Source organism: Musa acuminata, chromosome BXJ1-4 (assembly GCF_036884655.1).
Source record: "Musa acuminata AAA Group cultivar baxijiao chromosome BXJ1-4, Cavendish_Baxijiao_AAA, whole genome shotgun sequence".
NCBI lineage: Eukaryota > Viridiplantae > Streptophyta > Magnoliopsida > Zingiberales > Musaceae > Musa > Musa acuminata.
The window spans coordinates 43,516,116-43,541,322 of NC_088330.1; the positions used below are offsets into that span (position 1 = coordinate 43,516,116).

General features: G+C 40.2%; 4 protein-coding genes across 13 annotated transcripts; 2 read left to right on the top strand and 2 right to left on the bottom strand.

Moving 5' to 3' along the window:
• The first annotated feature begins 57 nt into the window (after positions 1-57).
• Positions 58-5,617, top strand: LOC135671874 (BTB/POZ domain-containing protein At1g30440-like). 8 transcript variants are annotated; one of them, XM_065180209.1, is made up of 6 exons: positions 58-290; positions 1,542-2,053; positions 3,256-3,325; positions 3,440-3,508; positions 3,583-4,776; positions 4,990-5,617. In XM_065180209.1, the coding sequence occupies exons 2-6, from the start codon at positions 1,995-1,997 to the stop codon at positions 5,557-5,559; spliced, it is 1,962 nt and encodes a 653-aa protein (XP_065036281.1). In that variant the 5' UTR covers positions 58-290; positions 1,542-1,994; the 3' UTR covers positions 5,560-5,617. The 8 variants fall into 8 exon arrangements, with proteins under 8 accessions (XP_065036281.1, XP_065036284.1, XP_065036286.1 ...); XM_065180210.1 differs by lacking the exon at positions 58-290 and having other exon boundaries at positions 369-1,593; positions 1,694-2,053; XM_065180212.1 differs by lacking the exon at positions 1,542-2,053 and having other exon boundaries at positions 60-290.
• Positions 5,618-5,887: 270 nt separating this feature from the next.
• LOC103982246 (small ribosomal subunit protein eS12) lies at positions 5,888-7,924 on the bottom strand. Of its 2 annotated transcripts, XM_009399119.3 has the most exons (5): positions 7,876-7,924; positions 7,744-7,800; positions 6,641-6,923; positions 6,251-6,316; positions 5,888-6,142 (listed from the first exon to the last, which is right to left on the bottom strand). In XM_009399119.3, the coding sequence occupies exons 2-5, from the start codon at positions 7,749-7,751 to the stop codon at positions 6,083-6,085; spliced, it is 417 nt and encodes a 138-aa protein (XP_009397394.2). In that variant the 5' UTR covers positions 7,752-7,800; positions 7,876-7,924; the 3' UTR covers positions 5,888-6,082. The 2 variants fall into 2 exon arrangements, with proteins under 2 accessions (XP_009397394.2, XP_009397393.2); XM_009399118.3 differs by having other exon boundaries at positions 7,744-7,907.
• Positions 7,925-8,448: 524 nt separating this feature from the next.
• On the bottom strand, positions 8,449-9,190 carry LOC135672246 (protein BZR1 homolog 2-like). Its single transcript, XM_065180704.1, has 2 exons — positions 8,936-9,190; positions 8,449-8,751 (listed from the first exon to the last, which is right to left on the bottom strand). Exons 1-2 carry the CDS (start codon positions 9,188-9,190, stop codon positions 8,449-8,451), a joined length of 558 nt encoding a protein of 185 aa, XP_065036776.1.
• Positions 9,191-11,873: 2,683 nt separating this feature from the next.
• LOC103982245 (nuclear transcription factor Y subunit A-7) lies at positions 11,874-21,305 on the top strand. 2 transcript variants are annotated; one of them, XM_065180220.1, is made up of 6 exons: positions 11,874-12,012; positions 14,751-14,956; positions 15,531-15,679; positions 16,489-16,560; positions 16,729-16,893; positions 20,830-21,305. In XM_065180220.1, the coding sequence occupies exons 2-6, from the start codon at positions 14,929-14,931 to the stop codon at positions 20,890-20,892; spliced, it is 477 nt and encodes a 158-aa protein (XP_065036292.1). In that variant the 5' UTR covers positions 11,874-12,012; positions 14,751-14,928; the 3' UTR covers positions 20,893-21,305. The 2 variants fall into 2 exon arrangements, with proteins under 2 accessions (XP_065036292.1, XP_009397392.2); XM_009399117.3 differs by lacking the exon at positions 20,830-21,305 and adding an exon at positions 19,853-20,386.
• The last annotated feature ends 3,902 nt before the right edge of the window (positions 21,306-25,207 follow it).

The following is a 25,207-nucleotide window of genomic DNA, read 5'->3' on the forward strand; positions in this document are numbered from 1 at the left end:
AGAGTATGAGCTCGAGAAAGAGGACGACGAGAAAGAAAGAAAACGAGGAAGAAGTTTTTCGTTGCACTAATTCACTCTCCCCTCTTAGTGGTTTTGACACCAACAGAGTTAAACGTAATTATAAGCTTGTTCGTTTTATCCTCTAAGATGTACCAGTCGAGCGAGCTCCAAGGAGTCGGTGGAGTACATACTGCAGGCGCTGTGGCGGACTCGGAAGACCGGTCTCGACCTCGACGCCGCCGACCGCGCCAGACATGCTCCATCTGCCCTCCGACTCCGAACTAGACCCTGTAAGCTTCGCAAAAACCTTTTTTTGTCTTCTTTAGGGTTTAAACCCTCCGCAATTTTGGCTACATTGTTTTGGAACTCTTCGCAGCGTAAACCCTAATCACATTTGATCTCTAACATGATATGGTCTGAGCTAATTATATTAGCCTGAGGCAAAGAAGTCTCCGTAATTTCGGATTTCCAATCGTTCGAGATTGGGTCACCGGGGGCTGCGACATCATGTTCATCAACTCGACTGTAGCAATTGGTTCTCATCGATTGCTTGTTACATAATTAAGTACATACATGAACAAGGATTTCCCTAATTAAATGGTTTCCGTCAGCTTATAACTTGAAAGATTCAGTCTTGTGGGAAGTGGTATTTTGCTGTCTGTTTTGGAGACTATCGGTCGACACACACAAATTGTCTAAGTGCATAACATGCATGCTTACCTTTGTTCACTAAACATCCTCTCATTGAAGATTATCGTCCGATATTATGACATTTCCTCGTGACTCCAACTAGAAATCTCACACATCTCATGGCCACAATGGCCACTTGTTTGGTTTGACATCAACAATATCATCAAAACAGTGACCAGGTCTTCTTTTTACTCTCTTCTTGTGCTGTCATGGTGATTTCATTGTCCACATGGGTGGCAGCTCTAACATCGAAGAAGAAAGGATTACTAGAAGAAAAGGTGTTGAACTGCCTTCCTGAATGAGTTCTTGAAGTGCTCAGTTGGGTAAGCACAGCTACACCGTACAGGGAATCTGTCTGCATCGGGGAGCAAAGAGTTGTAGATCTATTGCTTACATGTCTGTGAGAGCATAGAGGGGGGAGAGAAGGCTGAGGGAGGGGCCACTATTCCACACTATTTTTTGAAACTTGTCTTTTTGTTCAAATTGTCCTGTAGAGCTCTTGCTTTCTTCTGTTTCATCTTTTTGTCATCACTTTGGGCAGATGAATTATGCACTGAGTTGGTCCCCTCCAAGTCTGCAAGAGCATTAATTAGGGGTGCAAAAAAAATGTTGTGAGTGTAAAGGACAGGATAGGACAGCAACTCTGCCCCTCCTCTGGGTTTCTATCCATTATGTTTGGTTGGGTTGGATTGAACTGGTAAAGGGTCAATGCTTCCTATGTGATTCAATGGTGGGTTTCTTGATGCTACCACAGATGGGAGTTGTCTAGAGTTTGGATTTTGGATTTGGTTGGTCAAGGGTTTTGGGGTGGTTTTTGTGATTCAATGCTGAGTTTCTTGATGTTTCTACAGATGGGAGTCTCCTGAAGTTTGGATCTTGGAATTTGCTCCTTTCGGGGTTCTTGTGAGTCAATTGTGGCTTTCTTAATGCTTCTACAGAGGGGTGTAGCCTAAACCCTGGATCTTGAGTTTGGTCATTTAGGATTTATGAGGTGGTTTGGCAGGGCCCCTAAATGAAGTGAAGTGCTTGGATTATCCATAAATGTGCAACCTTTGGATGACACTACAAGGTCGCTAGGGCAGTGCTTCTGAGAAACAGGACCCTTTTGCAATCTATGGTTCCTACTTCGGGCCTTCACTTGGTGGCATTGTACAAGATAAACCAGTTCATGGATAAAAGAGCATTTATCTACACGAGCATGTAGGGTGATGATCAATGACCACAAAGTGGTGGGTTTTGTGACCGTGTTTTTGCAGGACCTTGTTTGAGATTCTTTAATCACATCTTTCCTAGATTCATTCAAGATGGCATGCATGAAGCTGGGATCGAAACCTGATGCCTTCCGGCAACAAGGGCAATCCTGGTATGGTGCATGGTGTTCTTGTAGTAGTTTTGGAGATTTCGTTACTATTTGTTAATCAGTTCTTGTTCTGAGATAACCTGAAAATATCTGTCAAAGTTTGTTCCTGTTTGAATTTTCATCATCTAGTATTTGGCTTTCTTCTTGAAGAGTTTTTTTTTTTTGTTATTGAAACTCAAGACGATACCAAAAATGTGATTTACGTGCTAAAAAATGTCATGTCTTGGGAATATTATCTTGTTTTTCCATTAGAAAGGAAGTATTAGTGATGTGGTTCTTGTGAAGAACATATTGTTTTCGTCGCTCCATAAAGTCATATCTTTGTTATGGGAATCAAACATCTGAGTGATTTTTCTGCATTTTCCTTTGACTGGCGAAGTTTGCTCTTTCTGCTTCACCATATATTCCAATCCTGTTCCTATCTTGCTTGACAGGCAAAACTAATTGTTTACATGCCATTTTAGTAATTATGATTGTGATTGGTGGACGACACATAATTCTTGAGATTATTTATTGACTCCTATATTATAGAAAATGCAGTACTGTATATCATTTGGTGAATAATGACAATTCTTGCTACCGTTCTCTCTTTCTTGACCAAATCATTGAGAATTAAAGAATTCAACATATATGTATTATTTTCTATTTATCCATTTATTTGTCCATGTACCTACCTCTATTTCCTTTGTTTGTGTCATTGGATGTGCCGAGATGCCGCTCCATGATCTTGCGTTGGGGAGGCTTATTATGTTTGTGGAAATTTTAATATAAACTTTACGGTGCTTTAGTGCTATACTCAGGATTGTTCAGTTATGTCCAGTAAAATTTCAAGAACAACTATGGAGGATTTAAGTGATCAAACCTGCTTAAGGAGATAGAAAGTTTACGCAAGTGAAAAATAAGAAGTTTTTTTCTCCTCGAGTGATCAGACACACTCTTGATAGATGGCCTCCATCCTACTATGACTTGCAAAATTGCATTTCTTCTGAAGTTCTTTACTCTGAGATTTCATAATATTTGAACACTTCTTTCTAGACTCCTGTAATTACAATTATAATGTTTTTGCCATTTTAACCTGTGAACGCCTGATTAAAATATAACTAGGATTTATTGCTAGTTTTGCTTGTGAACTTCGCGTTTTCAAAGCCTTAGTTTGGTGATTCCCGAAATCTTTGCCGCAGATCACTTATTTTAAACTTTTTCAGGTTCTGTACAACTGGGCTTCCAAGTGATCTTACCGTTGAAGTCGGAGATATGATGTTCCACCTCCATAAGGTGAGGATATTAACTTAGAAAATTAAGCTTCATCTGGCATGTATCGGTGTTTCGATGTTCATTTAAGTTATTATTTATTGTGCCACTTGACTAAGAGGTGAATATCATGAATAGAAAGGGAGAGCGGAGGGTAGTTATCTGAACATTTTCACCGACATCCATTTATCGACTTTCTTGACCTTTGTGAGAACCTTTATACTTCAAAACTTAAGTTGAATGCTGCTATCAAGAATTATATTTGCAATTCTTTCTTGCAGTTTCCTTTGCTATCAAAGAGTGGTCTTTTAGAAAAACTAATCAAGGAGAACTCTGACAAAGAAGAAGCAATAAAGTTGCATGATGTTCCCGGTGGGGCACCAGCATTTGAACTTGTGGTCAAGTTCTGCTATGGTGTGAAGTTGGAACTCAATTCATCAAATGTTGTGCGCTTGCGCTATGCTTCGGAGCACCTTCAAATGACAGAAGAGATAGCAGAAGGCAACTTGATTGCTCAGACAGAAATCTTCTTTAACCAGGTTGTCCTTCGCAGCTGGAAAGATTCGATGAAAGCACTCCAAACATGCAGTGATTTCCTCCCTCATGCTGAAAACCTTCAGCTTAGTAAGAGATGTATCGATTCCTTAGCCGTTAAAGCTAGTACAGATCCAAATCTATTTGGCTGGCCGATGATGGAGCACTGTGCCATGCAAAGCCCTGGTGGGAGTGTGTTGTGGAATGGGATAAGCACAGGAGCTAGACCTACAAACTGTCGTTCGGATTGGTGGTACGAGGATGTCTCCTCCTTGACTTTTCCCTTGTACAAAAGGCTCATCTCTCTGATGAAATCTCGGGGCATCAGACAAGAAACAATTGCAGGTTCTCTGACTTTCTACGCTAAACGGTATCTTCCCGGACTGAACAGGCATCAGAATCTGGCACATGGAAATTTTGTAGCTGCACCTTCTGAAGAAGAGCAACGGCATCTCGTCGAAGAGATCGATAGCTTGTTGCCTCTTCAAAAGGGTGTAGCCTCAACCAAGATCTTGCTTGGTCTTCTTCGCACTGCCATAATTCTGCAAGCTCGCCCGTCATGCATTTCTAACTTGGAGAAAAGGATCGGGATGCAGCTAGACCAGGCCGACCTGGAAGATCTACTTTTCCCAACCTTTGCATACTCCACGGAGACACTCTACAATGTTGATTGTGTCAAAAGAATGCTTGATCACTTCTTAGCCATGGATCAAGCTACAGGTGGAACCTCTCCTGGCTCGGTCAATAATGAGCAGTCAATCGGCTCCTCATCTTTGATGCCGATAACCACTGTTGCCAAGCTAATCGATGGTTATCTAGCAGAGGTTGCTCCAGATACCAACTTAAAGCTGCCAAAGTTCCAAATGTTGGCTGCTGCCGTACCTGATTATGCCCGACCACTCGACGACGGTCTGTACCATGCCATTGACATATACCTGAAGGTAGTTGTCCAACTCTTAGACACTGATAAATGAAACTTCACACCCGCAATCTCATGCTCTTCCTATAAGTTATACTGATATTATTGCTGAGATTTCTTGACAGTAGGTATCTAATGTCCACTCTCATTTATCAAAAGAAACAATGTTTAAGGAAGATATCTACTTGGCAATTGCAAATAATTTGCTGATGTCCAAAGCTTGATGCTAATACAGGCACATCCTTGGCTCTCAGAAAACCAGAGGGAGCAGCTGTGCCGGCTGATGGACAGCCAGAAGCTGTCACTAGAAGCTTGCACTCATGCTGCACAGAATGAGAGGCTCCCTCTGCGAGTCGTGGTTCAAGTCCTGTTCTTTGAGCAGCTTCAACTTCGGACGTCGGTTGCTGGATGTTTGCTGGTGTCTGACAACCTTGATGGCTCACGACTGCTGAGGAGTGGAATTGCTTGTTCCGGTGAAGCTGGAGGATGTACACCACCAACCGCTGTTAGGGAGAACAAGGATCTGAAGGTGGGCATGGATTACATGAGGATGAGAGTATCTGAGCTCGAAAAGGAATGCACAACCATGAAGCAAGAAATCAAGAAGTTAGGTCGGGTAAGGAGTCGATGGAGCAGCATTTCGAAGAAGCTTGGTTTCAGGATGAAGATGCCGCTATGCAGTGCCCACGAGGATTCTGTAAGTGACCAGCAGAAGAGTAAAGTTGGGAAGATTCACAAGTTGCAGGCTGTAATCACAAAACAGAAGCAGCTGTTACTTGCAGATGCTTCTTGTCATCCTACTTAATTGTGTGACATTGTTGTGTCCTTATGTCTGATTTCTATTTCAGTAGGCACTTTCAACACATCATATACTTTCTTCTTGTGCAGAATCCATCTCAAGCTTTTGCCCTAAGTCACTTGTTCGATCTGAAAAATGAGATCATGGTGTTTGCAATCATCATGGCAACTGAATCAATTGCTGATCACAGACAACACCAAGGCACCGTAAAACCTAGGAAGATTTCACATGTTTAATCTAAAAAGATTTCAGATATTTAACCATGAAGGTCGAAGAAAACTAATCCGTTATTACAAAAAATTGCAAACATCATCATCCTTCTACTCCCAAGAAATTAAAATTCTCATGAAAATTAGGAAAAAAAAAGTGATAAGTGAAGATTGTCATGACAAATCAATCACGAGGTTCACAAGGGAATAACCATCAATGCCAATCAACTACAAAACTTCAAATGTTGAATGTTTCTCGATAATGCAAGTGCTCATGACATTTAAGGAACCGTAAACTAGAGATAAACTGCTGATGCCACTCAGTGTGACTTCACATACTCCTGAACTATGTGAAGGCCCTCTGACTCCTCACCATAATCCTGCAAATGTCATTTGACAGAACAATTAATTGTGCATGTCAACTTACAGTAACCATTTTGCGAAACAGGAATTAAGATTATAAGTTCTTATTACTACACTTCAATCACCTTAACGACGACGCATGAACAGCCCACCACTTTCCTTGCTTTTCCCTCTGAGTCAATCTTACACAGCTGCATGACATCCAATATCAAGTTATGGATGATAAAATCAATAACAGAATGGTAGAAAGAAGAATAAGAATCCACCAATAAATATGCAATACATAAATACTGTAATAGATTCTCCTGATTCATTAACTAAAGCAAGTTTTATCTAAAGAAACAATCATGGACATTGGTGCTTATCCACATAACGGGGCACTGGTCCTCCTCGATGATCGCATTTCAATCACCACAAGGTTTGAGGTCATAAAATTTTCGCTTTTCAAGTGGAAATTGAGTTAAATTACAGAAAAAGCATTAACAAAAGCAGAAAGATGATAAGAATGAACTCACCCCAGCCCACTCGCCAAGAGTTTTAGCACTAGGCACAGTGACCAAGTGCACGTTGTGATCAGCACAAAGAGCCTTAACCAGCTTGACATAGTCAGCCTGGTTGCAATCCTCAGCCAGAATGCAGAGCTGTGCCGCATGCTTCTCGATTGCCTTTGCAGCTTCATGAAGACCGCGAACAAGCCCATCATGAGCCAGTGATTTCTTCATCACCAGTTGCAGAGCAGTCATCAAATCCATGGGTTCTCCAAGCACAGGAGCAGATGTTTCGGCAGCAATGTCTTCCCTGCCAGTCGTTGAAAACAGAGAGAGAAAAAAACGTCAGTCATTCCTAATAACAACGATTAAATACAACAAACATATGACAACAACAACATGGTTCGGTAGGTACATACAAAATTGCAAACTTTTACACACATCAAACCGGTTAAAGATAGGTTACAAGCATCAAAAAAGTAAATGATACATAATGATTCCATAAAGCACTACATACTACTAGGTGGAATTACCACTATTATGCCGGCAACATGATATATGTTGTTTCGTGATCCAATATTGTTGTGTAATGACTACCAAAGTATCATACTGCGGAATGCCAAAAAATGTGAATCTTTTGGATTGTTTTGAAAGAGACGACAGAAAAGATAAAGACTTTTTGTATTGTCGACCTAATAGATCTGAAAGGCTTATAAATTACAGACCAGAAACCTATTCAACCCCTAAATTTATCACGATCCTTGTCCACAGATCCTTCAAATATTTAAAAGATTTAAGTGTAAGAGTAGGCTGTCAAAAATGACCAATCCAATCATAAAAACAGTTCATGCAGAGAATCATATATGCAAAATTTACTACAAAACGAGAATGATATGCATGTACAACACCCCCGAAATACAAAATGATCATCAGGAACAGCAAAAGAAACGAAAGAAGAAAAAAACCGACAGAAAAAAAAAATCAGATTTTGATGTCTTCCTCACCACCTATACACTAAATTCACCATAAGAAAACTCGATGTAGCAGTTGCATCAGACGAATAAAGACAGCATATATAGAAAGAAAGCAAGATCAGATCAAAGCAACGTCAGATGGAACGGAATACTTACGCGGCCATTGTATTTGCTGGAATCGAACGATATGGACCGTGACGCTATCGACCAACGCTGCAGAATGTCAGAAGCGATTAGATCAGGAAAGACCAAAGGAAAGAATGGATAGAGGGGCTGCCGGCGGCGCACCAGTTCGATGATTAGGGTTTTAGGCCGAAGGAAGCGGCCGAATGCCCAGGAGCCTCTTATATACCATACCGTGCGGAAGCCAATTTTGCATTTATATCCCTTGATCTCTATAATTTATTATTTATTATTATGTTTAGCATATACATCCCCGTAAATCGAAACCTTGGCATATAAGACCTTTAGCGTTATATATATATATATATATATATATAAATCAAACACCAACTAATCGAAATATAAGTGACGTAATGATGGTACACATTTAGACCCTCAATTACTAATAAAAAGATATAATAATAATAATAATAATAATATGAGGTTAAATATTTGTTGTATGTTTATTTGAATTTACCACAAAATCCTATAGAAATATTCCATTGAGAAAAGGTTCCTCTAGAAATAGTCATACTAGGAGACAAAACGCACTTTGCTTTTGGAACCCAAAACACTTTTGCAACTCAAAACAAAAACAAAACACATAGATGGAGTGTGAAGAGAGCTACTGTGCTAAAACAAAAGAGAAGGTCGAGGAAAGCTGTCGCGTTCTGCAGATCACCGGCCGTCCACATCCCATCATACGTTCTGCTGCGGCGCGCCCAGCTGTGACGCCTGGCCCCACGCCCACCCCTCCGGCGGCCATGCGTCAGCGGCTGCCGCTGCGGCGGCCACGCCTCCTGCGGCCCCGACGCACAGGCCCGGGAAGCGCGCCCCGCCGAAGGCCACGTACGGCCCCAGTGGAGACACGGACATGGCACGGGGGGCGGCCGGCGCGGGTGGCGGCCGCGAGGAGGTGGCCACGGAGCTCTCAACTCCTCCTCCTCCTTTGCAGCCAATGCTCCTCCCTCGGGCATTGATGGTGGTCCAGACCGGTGACACCTGCAAGAAAGAGAAGGTGTTCGTATAAGAGAAACCTGTTTGTGTTGATGCTAACGTACTGTCGATACATTGAACTCCCTGCATTCCGAGAAATCTAACACGAATCCACAGAACAACAAGTGGAAGATTTCGCTGCTCGTACACAGAGAACGACGCAGTGCTGTAGCTAGCATTGTGTGCTTACTCTTTGACCGGCGCGGTAGGTGGTGCCGTCGGGCTCGACGACCCAGCCGGCCTCGCGGGCAAGGGCGCGGAGGACGTCGTTGATGTCGGCGCGGGCGGGGAGGTCGTACCCACCATGCTTCCGGAGCCCCTCGAAGATCTTGGACGTGATGGACCTCCGCCGTCTCTCTCTCAGCTTCGTCTTCTCCCTCTCCCTCTCCCTCTCCGCCTTCCCCTCCCCGCCGCGCTCCGCCTCGCACTTACCTGCGCTCCTCATTCTCGCTCCCCTCCGCCCTCAAAAGCTGTGTCTCTTTCGCGTCGGTACAGCCGTCCCTTATACCCCTCACGACTTCTCGTTCTTCTCTCTCTTCCTGTCATGCCAGGGTTTAGCCTCACCGTCGGTGAGAGAGAAGGGCCAAAAAGGTGGCCAGTACAGCGGTAGAGCCTTTAATCTCTACTGTTCTTTGCGACAGAATTAGCCAACGTAGCTGTGAGAAGGTGACTCGAACTCCTGCTGATGCATTGTTATTTGCATGACAAGTAATGTAATCGATGCGTGCAGATCCACAGAAAGGATGAAGATAGCAAAGCAAGGGAGAGAGAGAGAGAGGAGTAATGATTGTATTATGGAATGATAGGTTGGGATTTGAAGGAGGATTACAGGATATGGTCGATGTGATGGAGACATCAGAGATGAGAACAGACTAGAGAGAGAAGCATAGGGTGGCGGCGCAGTGTACTACAGTGCTGCATGAGGAAGGACACAGATGCATGAGCCCCTCAAAAAAGAGAAAGACTTCACTGCCTCTTCAAAATGATTCATACATGCTTCGTTCTTCATCTACAACTAAGCAAGAAGAAAAGCTCGTCGGGGGTGAAGCACGACGAGTACTTTGCTCAGCTCCGCTGCAAGAAACTATTTCCAGAAGTGGAAGGCATAAACCTGGACAGGGAAACCACTGTGAGTGTGGTAGGAAGAAGGACATTAGGTTCTTGTTAAAAGTAAATGCACTCTGTCTCATGCAATCATTTGATTACGACCAATGTGAAGAGACATATTCCTCGAGCGAAAACTCACATACATCGAAGCATACGGTACTGTACACTTTTGAAGCCTTGGCATGCATTGATGAAGCAACAGCAGCACATACCAAAGCCTACAGGATGTATTAAGTCTAAGCTCGTTCATGGGTATGTATGTATCTTCAACAAGGCCACATCACAGTCCTCGTGTCATGCGTCAATACCATTCAAGATTTTATGACCATTCAAGAATATAAATATATATATATAATATCATTAGAGCTAATCTATATAGATTTTTGTTTACGACTAATTTTATTTTTTGGTCAACTAAATTTTAAGAAAAAATTAGTTTTTGGTATTTTTCCAAAAAATATCCCCTTTGCAAAATTCTCTAACACTATTTTTTTTATTTAATACATGGAATATTTGGCAACTACCCATCCTTTTTTTCCTTTTTTTTCCCTCTCTTTTTCTTTGTAACATAGTGTTTTGGTAATGTGTTATAGTGTTCTCCTACTATTTATTGAAAATATTATAATCAAACCGTTTCATCCTATTGATTGATCTATAAGAAAAGAAAAGAACAATAAATAAATGATTGGACTATTTTAGGTATTATGAAAAAAAGAGAAATAAGAATATTATTTTGACGTATTTTTAGATTATGTTAGTGAATTTTTAGATTATAAGGAGTCATAATGGTTCAATCCAATCCCAAATACGTAAGGTTGTCCACGCAAATTCTCTTAGTAGTGAAAATAATCGTCGAGTGGAGTTATGTTTTAGCCTTGTCTCCTGAGTGCGGTCTTCTCTCTTGATGAGTGGTTTGTTTTTTTGTTGTTGGGTTCCTACACACAGATCAAGATTGGGAGAGAGATTTCCTAACTCGACCCATCTAAAAGGTTAAATTAGTATCAAATGAAGTAAGAGGGAGTTGAATGCTTGAAGTCCTTCCCTTGATGTCGATCAAGGGTTAGCCTTTATACTTACAAATGAGGGCCGATCGTACATGATCTATTAATGACAATTGACTCATCGAGCGATCGATTTGTACCACTTATCGAAACAGTTTTGTGCTATTCGACGTCGTTTTGTACAACCTCAAACAACACGGAACAAACGACTATCTCATTCAAGTCTGAGGTGTCATATCGATGCAATACACCATATTGAGACTTTATGTTGGTCATGACATGGTTGCTAACTGTTATCGTAGGAGGTGGTACCGGAATATGCACGGTTATATCCGAACCCGTCCCAATTGGTGTGTTGTTAGATTCGATTCAGTTGGTGTGTTGTTAGATCCGAACGACACCCAATCGCTGCGAACCGCGACTCAGTCGCCATACTGTTCGAGCCTTATAGTTACCGGACCGTTGATTGTGCCATGTCCGCAAGATCGGACGGCCATCTTGCGACACAACAGCTGACCGCGGTCAGCGTTCTCGTCGCATCCCTCACCACTCCATCGCTGCCCGCCTTCCCGCCCGCCCCGACTCCTTCGTTTCAGTGGACGGGAGGCGCTGCCCTTTCCCCGCGCCTTCGACTTTAGGATCCTTTCCAACAGTTCAATGTGAAACGATTCCATCGGACCGTTCCTTTTTCAGAAAAGTCATCAGACTTTCTCATCGTACAGTAGATATGCACGAAAGAGACTTTCTCATTGAACTGTTCTTGGAGGTGATCCTCCTGCTCCCACTTTGGGGAACCTGGAAGGAACCACGCTTTAGCTACCAACTGACAATGTCCTCGACGTTTACCTGGCCTTTACAGGTGGAGCCCTTTTGTGTGCTTCAGCACAGATGGCAGGTGAATCTCTTGGGCACGGAGACACGGGTGAATAAAATATTTTCTAAAAAACAAGATATTATTATTTCTTATGGAGATAAAATATATATGTTTTCTTGATTTCTTTATAGTTTATACCACCAAATCGAGGCGGATAAAATGGCGAGAGACGGCGTACTTCGCTGAGCGATAGAGGGAGAGGGAGAGACAGAGAGAGAGGAGGAAATCCATTTCGAAGCCATCAAACGCACCCGACGCAAGCGCGCGACGCGAGAAACGTTTGAGGTACGTAACCGACGAAGCAATTCCTTAAGAATTCGTTGTTCTACGGATTGCGATTCACTTAATCACTTTCCCGATCTTGATTTTCTGCGCTTATACGGGAAGCTATTAGATTTTGTCGCGATTTCTGTTGATTCGATAGGGTCGATTTCATCCACGACGGTCGTCCGGGAAATCCTAATCTCCGTGTTGTTGCTTCTGAATTATCCCTAGGGTTTTCTGTTGGAGGACACGGGTTTGGGATTGGTTCCCGGATTATTATGTAGATTCTCGATTAGGAAGTATCTTCCTTTGTGTTTACACATATTAGGGTTTCTTGTAGTTGCATTGGAAGGGTAAGTCACAAATATTAGGCCAGAATGTGATGCTGCTGTATATAATACATCAATAATAGCTTTGACTTGATTTCATGTATTGGTGGAAACGGATTTCTGTGTATTTTTGTGAACAGCGCTAGATGCGTTGTGTTGTCTTATTATACTCCCACGCCGTTTCTATTGAAATTCTCTGTAACAGATAAATTGCATAATGCATGTAAATTGATCCGTGAATGGTAGAAGTCCGTGAGACTGAGTGGGGCATGGCCGAGCAGAGTTGGAAGGTGAAGTGTCTCAATCAGGAAACTGATGAGGGCAAGCTTCAGAGAATGTACTCACATATAGCTTCAAATTGATGAGGACAATATATGCATATTTTTTCTAATCCCATACTACTTATGATACACTAACTGCATGGTTCTCTTAACTTGGTTGGATATATTCTTTGATCTGCAATCTTATTGGCAAAGAGTTTGCCCGTAGATTTCAATTTGGATTTTTTAAAATTAAGGCATACAAATTCCTGTAGCTTGGAATTTTGTAATTATATCAACAAATTAGTGCTTGTTCCCTGCTATATGTTGAATCGTAGGGAGGTTCTGGTTATGTTCAATTTGTCTACAAAATGTGTAGATTGTGTTAATAAGTTGGATATGTCAGTGTCATTTTATACATGGTATAAATATGTGAAAATTTTATTTGTACAGTTACAGTACTTGGTGGTTTTATGTAATATTTGTACAGTTTCTGTAGCGAATTTGCTTTTCTATAACATCAGTTAAGATTGTGTATGATCTCTCTATCACAAAGCGGGCACCTACTATTGGTTAATAATTACTTGTTAACTTCTACTTAGGGAGGAAAAAAAAGTGTTCAAGTCTCGAGCTGATGTTGCTCAAGTTAAATGGTAGCCTACAGTGGACTGGTTATCACTACAAAAACAACAGATAAGAAGAAGATAGGGACATATAGTAGAAAATGGAAACAATATTTAGCAAAAGAGGAGCTTAGGTATCCATTGTGAAAAGAAACAAAAATAAACCATATGCAAGTTCAAGTAACCAACAGCTACTAAAAGAAATACTGATGTTCATGAGTAGACTTATTATATAGGGGCTAGATAGCTAAATCAAAGGGGAAGCAAAAATAGCCTTATAAGATGTTTATGATTGCCTCGGCAGAGACTCCCTTTCCTTAAGGAGCTGAAATACTTTTTACTATGAACATCTTGATTGTGGTCAAAGCTTTCTCAAGAGGGATAATAAAGGTTCTTTTATCCTGAAAGTTATATTTTCCATAAGAGGGATTATGATTATAAAGGTACTATATGGTCACTAGTCCATATCAATTAGACTGTTAGAAACTTAGAATAATTGTAAGTTTGTAACCACTGATCAACACATCTTCCACTTCCGTGTGACTGTATTTGTAACTCAAAAGGGTTCGAAAAATTGCATGTTCAACTCTCTATAACAGCCCACAACATAACTACTGTGGTCCTCCGCAAATTAATTTAGTAAAAAGAGCTGAGCTGATATTCAGAACTGGTTCTAAAATCACAATGTGTACTGGATTTTGAAGTGATTTATCATAGGAGACCTATTTCTAGTACATTGTTTGTTCAGAATCTTTTTCTTTGCAAGATCCATAACGTGGTTGCTTTCTTATCATTGTCATAATGTCTTGATAGCTGAACATCAATTTGTAATGTCCTGCATTCTTCATTAACCATGTCATCTTCTTAAGACAGCTAAATTTTAGTTTCTCTGCTGTTCCGGTTTCTCATTGTATCTTTACAGAATTCTCATTTCTTTGTGCAGTCAAGACAATATGAAGAAATGGTCTTCTTAGCTTCTTACATCTACATTGGTTGCTTGAGATGTCATCTTTTAGTCATTTTCATGAGGCCTTTTAGTATGTTTGTGAAATAATTATGGTGAAGACTATATTATAGTATGTGGAAACAGAATGATACTGCTGGTTTAGTTTTTCCATCGACTGGATAATCTTTTTCTCTGAATTATTTTCCTTACCTGTTCTGCTAGTAGCGAACTCAATACCGCTGTTACATCTTTGTGAATGAAGAAGAGAAGAGGTCACATAATCAAATTTATCATTGAAATTATTTTAATTCTCATCTTCGATCTTTTGGATATATGAACATGCGTGTTGGTTGAAACTTTGTTATTTCTCCTCTATATCTTTGCTTCTCGTGAAAATTCCAATTTTTGGATTCCTTAGACTCCCTTGCTCATCTCTTTTCTCCCTCTTGAAGATCAATTGCTTTATTAATACTTACAAAACGAGTAACTAATAATACCACCCACATGGTAGTTATGGTTAAAACTATTCTTTGTTTTGCTTTAGCTATTTCTTGTCAGTTTTTTGTCAATTATTATCGCTTATTTGTGGTTGCAATTTCAGGATTGAAGTCTTCGAGCTTATACCACTTATAGAAGTGAAAGTCTCGCTCTCTGTTGGGAAACTGCAAGTGAAGCTCTGTTTCGACAGGTTAAATAGTTGTGGTTGGTGTCAGGAGCATGCTTTATTAGCCCTCTTTCAAGATTGGGTCTGAATTCAGCTGCTTTTAGTTCCAATTATCATGACTTCTTCGGTTCAAAGCTTATCTGGTAAATGTCACTTTCAAATTTCCAATAATTTCTTTCTGCTATCTTGTATGTTAGGAATCTAGCTGTCATATTTCTACTGTTATAACTTATATATTGTGCTAATAATGTGTTCAAGATCGTAAATTTGGCAAGTTGTAGGCAGTTAGATAATCATGACTAAATTAGTACTCAAGGAAGGAAATGCCTTAATCATCGATATGCTCATGAGACTTCCGTTGACTTTTAGAATTTCTGTTACATAACATAACCAGTGAAATATTTTATCTAGACACCATACATGAAGGGGTGTGCTAGCTTGTCTTATTTAAATTTCTTGGAAAATCTTGTACTTGCCTTTGCTTTTTCGTGTAATAATTAGGCATATTGCTGTTTGGTTGCCAACCGACATGACTAATTGATCAGGTGATTTTATGTCTGAGATTCAGATACACAAGTTGCAATGGTAAGATGTCATTATCAGGTTGAAAATTTTGCATCGAAAAAGGAAGTCCAATTCGGTGTGCGATATGTTTAGGTAGATCTTTTGGAAGTTTGCCCTAAAGCTTATTTGTCATGTGGTCCTTGTGACTTCCAGATAACAGTGAAACTGATGAACAGCAGGACCAGGTACAATCTGAGAACCAACATCAACCTTCTGCAACTGCCAGCTTGCATTCTGGTGTGGCAACACATTTGCCTGGGTACATGGTGCCCACTAGTCATTTTGACGTAGCACAGACTGTGGTACTGTCCTTCAGGATGTTAACTTATGTAAATACATTATATTTGTACGTTATTATGTCATGAAGAACCTGTTCTTCTTACCTTAGTCAAAAGGATTGACATGAGTTTTATGAAACTATTCTTGCTTTTGCTTCTGTTTCTAATACAGTTTTAGATAACTACCATGTAGTTTCCATCTGTATTTCTAGAGAAAGCTGCCTTTTTATCTTGGTTTTACATATAGTCCTGAAGCATAAGCCAAAACTTTGCAGGCAATGACTTTTGACCTCATTCTTGCATTCTTTTTGTGTATATATATAAGGTTACTGATTCTAGATCATTGTAGGAACTTTTATCTATAATGATTTTGCATATTGGTAAAAGTAAACAAAGTATACAAGGCATAGCTTGCATTTTAAGTTCCACATTTGGAAGCTGTTTAGTCTTCTTGGTGAGGTACCTCTTATTGGTGGGAGCATGTACATACATCTCCCGAGGCGATAGGCAGGAAAATAGCTTTAGTTATGTCGGAGCCATTTCACTGCAAACACTGTTAGCTGTGTACCTATTACTGGTGTCCTGAAACAGTTTTCCTCGACCACTAAGTTAGCAATAAGTGGTGCTATATGACAGTGGGTTAGGCAGAGTGGCAGACAAGGATTTGAGTTTACCTTCCCTAGGGAATTGTTTTATCAACCATTTTTTAATGTCTATTTCATTAATTTTCTTTGATTGGATGCCTTACTGATAATAGAAAACATTGTGAATTAATTGAGGAAAATGTGTTTGAACTGACTTGACTAATTGTATGAAAATACTCTTTGTGACAGGCTCCGGCAGCTTACCCATTTGTTGATCCTTACTATGGTGGTATGTTTGCAGCTTACAGTGGGCAACATGTGGTATGTTTCAACTGACACAGACGTATGTGCTTAATGTAGTTTGGAATCTGAAAAATCAAATACTGCTTGCAAGGAGCCAATTTGTACCTATATCTTCATTTCAGTATGGTGTGGTGTTTATCAACTATAAGTTCTTTTGCTTTGTTAACCACTGCCAATGTGACTTAGATACATCCACAACTGATTGGAGTCAATCATCCCGGAGTGCCATTGCCGACTGATGCAATTGAAGAACCTGTTTATGTCAATGCAAAACAATATCATGGTATCTTAAGGCGTCGACAGTCTCGAGCAAAAGCTGAATCAAAAAATAAATTGGCTAAAGTTCGTAAGGTATGTCTCTACTAAAGATATTAATTCTTGCTAGGTAGTTAGATCACTGTTCAACGCTAGTGATCTTTTTTCCTATTAGGCTAGAGGAAGCATTAGCTGGCAATAGAATTGTGTTTTTTGGCAGTTATTCTAAATGATTAATTGGATGGTTTTGCCTCTTGATGTGGTTATCCATATATCCTGTTGTCATAGTTAAACTTGTGCTTCTTGGTTAAATTGTTAACTATTAGTTTTTATAGGGTGAACCATCATAAGATCTCCATATAGCTGGGTGGGTTTTTGCTAGAGCTTGACTTCATGTCTCAAATGGGGAGCAAAAATATTCGTAACATGTGATGCTATGTGCCCAACTTGATTTATATTTTAATACAATAATTCTACCAGGACACAAATCAGAAATCCTGTGTGGGTTGTCATTCTTGGTACTTCTTTCAATGATTCATTGAGTCCAACACACTTTTTGTAATTACCTTCATATGGTATTTTATTGATTTATATAATCAGAATTTGTTTCAGATGATGAATTAATTTCAGTTAATTAGAATTGAATTTAGCTAAATTACAAGTTATTTTTTAAATACTACAAAATGAATTTATTTTTTTAAGTTGCGATGTTTGAGAAGGAAACAAAAATGGTTCCAGTTATTATTTTTTTGTAATACCTTTATTTGGATATAAAATAAAACTTGACGTTGATTGTGTTGGTTCAAACCAACTCGACCAATTCACCATGGATCGCACACAGGACATGAAATCTTATCTTACTATTGGGTCAAGTTGGGTTTGAATAAGCTGTTACGTCCCTCTATCTTAAAACACTTTAACTCGATATCGACTGACCCACTGATATCTTTTGCTATGAAGAGAAGAATTATACTGTGTCACACGAAAAAAAGGTGTACAACTACTTTGTTCTGTAAAATAACAGAAGTAAATGAGTTTCACCAAATTTGACTCCAAATCACGTGATTTGTTTTGAAGTAGTAATGAATCAATTAAGTTCCATCCCACTGAACTGAATTAAGTCACTTATCCTATTATGGCTTGTTGGTGGTGGTGTTGTTGTACCATTAGAAATAAGTGATTCCACAAATAAGAATCGTATTTCCTATTCGTCAAAAATTTAGTTTGTACCAAACAGGTTGTAAAGAAAATATTTCAGTACTTATGGCCACCTGCTTCATTAGATTCACTAGGTCTTTGCTTAAGCTACTTAATATATCTGCCGTTTGAACAATCTGTAAGTGTATATGTGTCTCTGCAATTATATTGGTTTAATTTGTTAGTACTCATGTCTACAGCTCTCTAGTCTATCTGTTAGTTCTCCTGACGTTTGTCCCAGTATCGGGCTAAATATTTTGGTATTTGTTGAAAACATTGATTCTTGGACTCCCTACCCTGTGCTTTTGTCTCATGCATCACATATCACCGTTTTGGGGTGGGGATTCAGTGAATGACATGCTTTTCGTGACCACTAGATAGGATTCTTATATTATTTTTCATTTCTCAGGATTGTTGGTTGTGATAGCGCAGTGACCTATGACCTCCTACTTTTTACCCCTCAATGCTCTTGAAATTTGCATTTCTTGCTGTTGGAGTTGATCTTTCTAATGATAATATAATTTTTATAACTGTTTATTTGGACAGAAAAAACAAGGTAATGATTATGTGGGCTTGCATGGAAGGTTTTAACTTGTGTGTCTATACGAAGGCCAGAATACTGTAGGTTGGTCTATGAAAACTAAAGGTTTATAAAGCAGAAGCATTATCCAAGCAGCTAGTCTATTGCATAGTGCATGTGTTTTGTGGGTACACTAGCGGATGCATATGCAGATTCTAATACTATTTTAGAATAATTTTAAAAATATATTAAAACCAAATAGAACAAAAATAACTAATGATATACAGTTCAAGAAATCTTGACCACATTTGATGGGAAGTTAACAATGCATCAACTATACTTAAGAATCACAACCAGTCAACTATAGTAAAGAATCACAGCCATTGAAAGAAATTATCCAAAACAATGTATGAATCCTAGAACTATGACATGCACAATCTTGTAGAAGTTGCGAATATATGCCATAGGTTCAGACTTTTAAAGAGTCAAGCAAATAGACAAAAATCCAAAAAATGTCACAAAATATGTAGTTGAATAAAAAATAATTTATGCATATAAGTATTATATGTATAGAATCCAAATAACATATGAATTTAAATAAAAATATTATATAGATATAACATTTCTTTTAATCATTATTTGACCATATGCAATCTTCTGTAGTCACATGCTTGACTTCGTGCAGCTACTTACGTCATTGTCGTCCGGTTATCCAGGCGACCACATATTATTAGTGCATATGGTATATGTAATGTGGCTATTTACCGAACAAAACATGTTTTTTAAGGTATTGCTTGTAAGCTCTCCATTAGTTGGTCTATGAAATCAAATTGGAACATCTATTTCCTTATCCTTCTGATAGATTCGTCACAACTCTTGGGAATAGAAGATTTCAGACTGTTTTGACCTGACATTTTATTGCTTGTTATCCAGGCGACCACATATTACTAGTGCATATGGTATATGTAATGTGGCTATTTACCGAACAGAACATGTTTTTTAAGGTATTGCTTGTATGCTCTCCATTAGTTGGTCTATGAAATCAAATTGGAACATCCATTTCCTTATCCTTCTGATAGATTCGTCATAGCTCTTGGGACTACAAGATTTCAGACTATTTTGACCTGACATTTTATTGCTTGTTAAAATATCTATGGAATATTCCAGTTGTGCTGATCATCCGATCTTGGAGATTGTGTTACTGTTCTCACCTTTTCATTATGACAGAATCATATTTCATATATGATTAAGATAATACTGTTTCTTGCTTATGTTGTATTTCTTTCATCTTGAACTGTGGATTTATTTTGTAACATATTTAGCATTACCACTATACAGCCGTATCTACACGAATCCCGTCATTTGCATGCTGTGAGAAGAGCTAGAGGATGTGGAGGTAGGTTTGTTAATTCTAAGTCTGAAGCAGATCAACAGAATGAGTCCCAAGGAAATCAACAGGATGAGGCTGCCTCGGATGACATGGCCCAACGTTCTGATGTTCCAGCTTCTGATGAGCGTTCTGCTAATAAAGAAAATACTAAGCTCTCTAGCAATAGAGCAGAGCCTTCTAAAGTTGGAGACTCTGATAAGCTACCAGTGGGCAATGAATGATGTATGCTGGTTCTTGGGAAGAACAGATACTGTACAGAGTTTGCTGGAATAACCAAAAGCCTGGTTGTAGAAGCAAACTTGTCGATTCTTTTCATAATTTAAACTGTAGCCCTTAGTGATCGGCATGTTATTAGAAGACTTTGTTGTTGTTGTAAGTGAGAGATCTCATAGGTTCATTTAAAGATTGGACTTTCTCAGGTGTACTCTTAGGTTCTCACATGGTGATTATTTGTCATCCATTGCCAATATTGCCTTCACATATTTTTCCTTGGCCATCTAGTATCATTTTCGCTATTTAAGTGTTGATTTTGTGTGTCATGTTGTGTTTCCTCAATGATACCACAACCTTAATTGAGTCAAGAAATTGACCATATTGACAATTTGCTAATTACCCAAAATTCTAGGAGACTTTTGGCAATATGTTCTTTTTTCTCAAAGATGCAGATTTAGTAAACTCAAACCTGTAGTATGAAGTTTTCTATCAACAATCAGGAAATCAAGTAGTCCCCTTTAAGACTGACTAGCCAGCAATAAAAAAAAGGATAAAACACCAAATTCATTTATATTTATGCTTGTGATATATATATATATATATATATATATATATATATATATATATATATATATATATATATATATATATATATATATATTTATAGCAATTTCCTTAAGTTTGAGATATTTTACTACTTGTGTCTGCTCAGTCTTTCCAGGAGCATACTTGGCACTTCCAAATAGATGGAGATCAAATGTCAACTCAATCTTGATGAAAGGTTGACCGCTGAACTCCCACCTTACTAATATTAGGATCCCTGCTAAGTCAGCTGGAGAGGTCAAAGGTGAGCAATGATGGATGGCTCTCCAAAATCTGCATGCGACAGGGGAACCTTAATCTGTTACTACATCCACATATCAAGTTCTTCTCTTTCAATGAACTCCTGTTGCAGCATTTTGGTCATCTGCAAAGTGGCCATGCAGTGCAAAAGACTCATCTATGGTCCTTTGGAATGGAGCTTTGTTTGCATTTCATGAATGGTAACAACAGGTGGAGAATGGGAAATGAAAGAAATAATGTTATACGGTCTCATCGATGCAATATGCACATTAGACAGATATGATGATGGCATGTAATTGTTATAATGCTGCTGCAGGCATATAAAAACATTGCAGTCTTGAGGGACAGTGACTGATTGATCTTGTAAATCTAATGCAGTCCGCATGATTAAAGGAGTGCACTTCTTCAGAGGTGGGGGACACACCCTCCCTCATGAATGTCCACATTCCTGCTCTCTTCTCTATACCTTAATCTCTTCTTATGAGCACTTCTTGTCCTCTGCAATACTTATCACTGACTTGAAACTTCGTCGAATAGCAATGTTTTACATCTGAATCTTATGTGAGCATGAGAGAGAGAGAGAGAGAGAGAGAGATGAGGAGAACCGTTGGATCTCCAATCATGAGACCCTGCCTGCAATGAACTCTAATAATGTTCCGTGCAAGCTTGATTGATCCATTCCTTTCCATCGCTAATCCAGCGTGTGTATCTCTTCACCATTTACCGAATGACCGGAAACATCTTGACCACCACCACCACCCTGTGAAGTACGTGCAGCTAAATACTTGGAGAAACACATAGCTTGGACAAAGTGGTGTGGGAGGCACGCAAAGGCAGGCGTGCATGCCGAAGAACACGCGCGCGCCGCGCCCGGCAGTAGCCGTCCACCACCACCACCACCACCACCACCACGACGGCCACCACCCTCACCAAAAGGTTGGGGGGCCATGAAAGCTTACTGGGGATCGAGCCCCGGACCTCCACGCTCGTTAGTTTGGGAGATCACGCAATGGATACGGGGAGCATGCCTCAGTTGCACTACCCAGGCAGGCAGGGCCACCTTATCTAGACTCCCTTCTCTCCTTTTTGTGAAGGAAAAGGAAGGGGGGGGAGGAGACAAGGGTGAGAAGGCATGAGAAAAGTAGCACGCACGACTCCTCATCATGCCACAGAGGAGACAGGAAGACACCCTGTGCGAGTACCCTGTGGCCACTGACTCCCCCCGCCCACCTCCATCATCACCCATTAATTGTTCCTGTTCTTGTTGTCATTCTTCTTTGTTGCTGTTTCAGCTGATGTTGTAGAGAGAGAGAGAGAGAGAGAGAGAGAGAGAGAGAGAGAGAGAGAGAGAGAGAGAGAGACCATGCCTGTGAAGAGTTGGGTGGAGTGCCTGTCCCTCGCTGTGCTTGGGATGCTCTTTGTTTGTGTGCATGCCAACCTTAGGAAAACTAAAAGGGCAGTGCTTTTGCTCCCCAGCAGCCTTTTCACACATTTCCTTCTCTTCTGAATAAAGCTAATGACAAGCTTTGGAGTGAAGGGAGGGTGTGGCCAGCATCACTCTCTGCTGTCACCCAAGCAAAAGGAGAAGAATAAGAAGAAGAAAGAGGAGGAGGGATTGGAAAAAGAAATGACAAGGTGATGGTTGGTGCTGGTGTACCTCATGCCACAAAAGTAGCTTTGAGCACCCTAAGCGTTTAGGGTTCCAAGGTTTTGACAGTCCCACCCCCCCCACTTAGCTCAAATTTGCTCCACACACTCTCTCTCTCATGTGTCTTTCAATTTCCAGAGCCTGTCTGCAATATATTTCTGATTTCTAGTCAGAGTTAAAAGCAGATGTCCAAAGCTGAACATACATATAACACTGTTATATGTTTAATTGGTGGTTCATATCATTTGACTTTGTGAATGCACTAACCAAGTTTTATGGCTCCCTAAGTCAAGATAAACACAATTGGAGCTAAATGGTTCAGTCAATATGAATGGTGCCCAAGCAGAGAGATTGACACAGGTTATAGAGCAGAAGCCATTAGTAAAGGAGCAATTTTGACCAATCCTTGGATCCAGGAAAATGCTAAGAGCCTAGAAAAAGAGCTGCATCATGCATTGTCCCCTAACCATGGGTCCAACTATTCCACTAATTCATCCTGCCCTATATAATTAACTTATCCAATGATCCACTAGTCATGTTAGTGGCATAGCAGGAATAGCTACCTCTATATTACTAGTCATGGATTTGGTAGGTCTACAATCCAGTTTAAAGCACTTTTTCAAGTCACATAAGTTGTTTACTGCACTCCTGCAAGATTCACCAGACTAGAAACATTTAACAGCTCAGTGTAGAACAAGTTCAATCTGAAATGTAGTAGTCTCTGATGGTGGCTGCACTTGTTGAACATGGATGATTGTGACACAAACTCTATTTGCCATAGTGGCAAACCAGTAAGTAGTTCATGCAGAAAGTGCAGCAATAATGGAGCTTCTCATTGTCTTTTCAAGCCTTTGAGGAGGAGGAGGAGGAGGAGGAGGAGGAGGAAGAGGAGGAGGAGGCCTCACCACCACCTGCATCAACTCAAGATTCAGTTCTATGTGTGGTGGTTGGTCATCAGATGCTTTCTGTTTGGTATGTCTCAATCAAACAAATGAATGAAAAGGAAATTCAAAAGGAAAATTATTCTCTAATTCTCATGATGTGTTCATGGCATTTTCTAGCATACTTTGTATTGCATAATGAGAGGCGGCATTATCAAGCTAGTCTTGTGCTCAACAGACTATGAAGAGTGATCTGCATCATTGAGATTCAGCAGCGAGAATCCTTCTTGACTTTTGAGACAGTGACAAGAACATGGAACAAAGGTCTACTCTGTATTGGTACAGTTAATGCATGATCTTCTCTGATTGATATCTGAAACCCAACATGCCATTGTCATTCGCAAATGAGAAACAAGCAGTGCTGTATCTTTCAATATCTGCCGCAACACTGTGATGGGAACAACGACACCTATGTGTTGGCTATGTGGATGATTGCGAGGCAAGAGATCCACGGAGAGAGCGAGCTGAGAGTAAATGGGGAACAGAATCCATTAGCATTAATTCCAGAATTAAATGGGAGGAACTTGGATTAGATCTTTCATCCCAGATTTGGTGCCGGCACAATAACTCCTCCATCTTTGTCTCCCTGGTCAAACACACGGCAGTAATGGCCGCACCACGGTCAGAGCCACCGCCCCTCCTCCGCCCATGGCGGTGCAGCGACGCAACACATACAAAGCAATCAAAAGGAGTCTCCGCTGCTGCTACGGATACAAAGAAAAGAAGGCATACTCCATTCACTTTTGGGGGACCAGTGAGAGGGAGAACACCAACAAAGAAAAGAGAGAAAAAGAAGAGAGAGCCGAATCGAGGGACAAAAGATTTCCGACCATTTTGTTGTTTAAGATCATCATATAATGATCTACCGAACAGCAAAATAATTGGCTCAGGGTTTATTATCACTGGCTATATGTGTTTCTTTCAGATTGGCAGCGATGTATTCCTGCAACACTGACAGTCTCTTCTCTCTCTCGTTTCTAAGAAAGAAAACAACGTAGAAATGTCATCATAAACGTAATTTTGATTTGGTTTAGTCGAGAGCAAAAGAACGACTCATGGCTATGTTTCTTTCAGATTAGAATCTTATTTGTCGCAAGGAACGGAGGTACATACAACCGCTAACATCAACCAACACTGGGTCCGTCTTATTACAGAGAGAGAGAGAGAGAGAGAGAGAGAGACGAGTGCATCAATGCAGGGCTTCAAGCAGGAAGGAAACGATGAAGAGAGAGAAAGAGATGATGCTGTATGCATCATACTGTTCCCACACACCAACATGGGATCACTGTCCCTCTCACTCTCAGTCACTCTCACTCGAAACACAGAGCATTGAAGGGAGAGAAAGCACTTTATTTGTTGTGTTTTGTTTTTGGTCTTGCACTGTGACAGCTGCAGCTGCAGCGGCAGTGGCCACAGCAGTAGCAGCAGCAGCAGCATGCATTGGCAGCTATCAGACCACAACACCATAAACAATTCTTCACCTCCCACGACGTTTCCTTCAAAAGAATAGAAAACCCCCCACGCTTTATCAAACCCCCTCCCCCCATTAAGCTCAAAAGCGGTCGTTTGCGAGGCAGAAGACCGCATCAAAAGGAACACACCGCCGCTCCTCCCCGCACTTCGAAGCGCGGTGAGAGAAGGATGTCGGCTAGCACGGC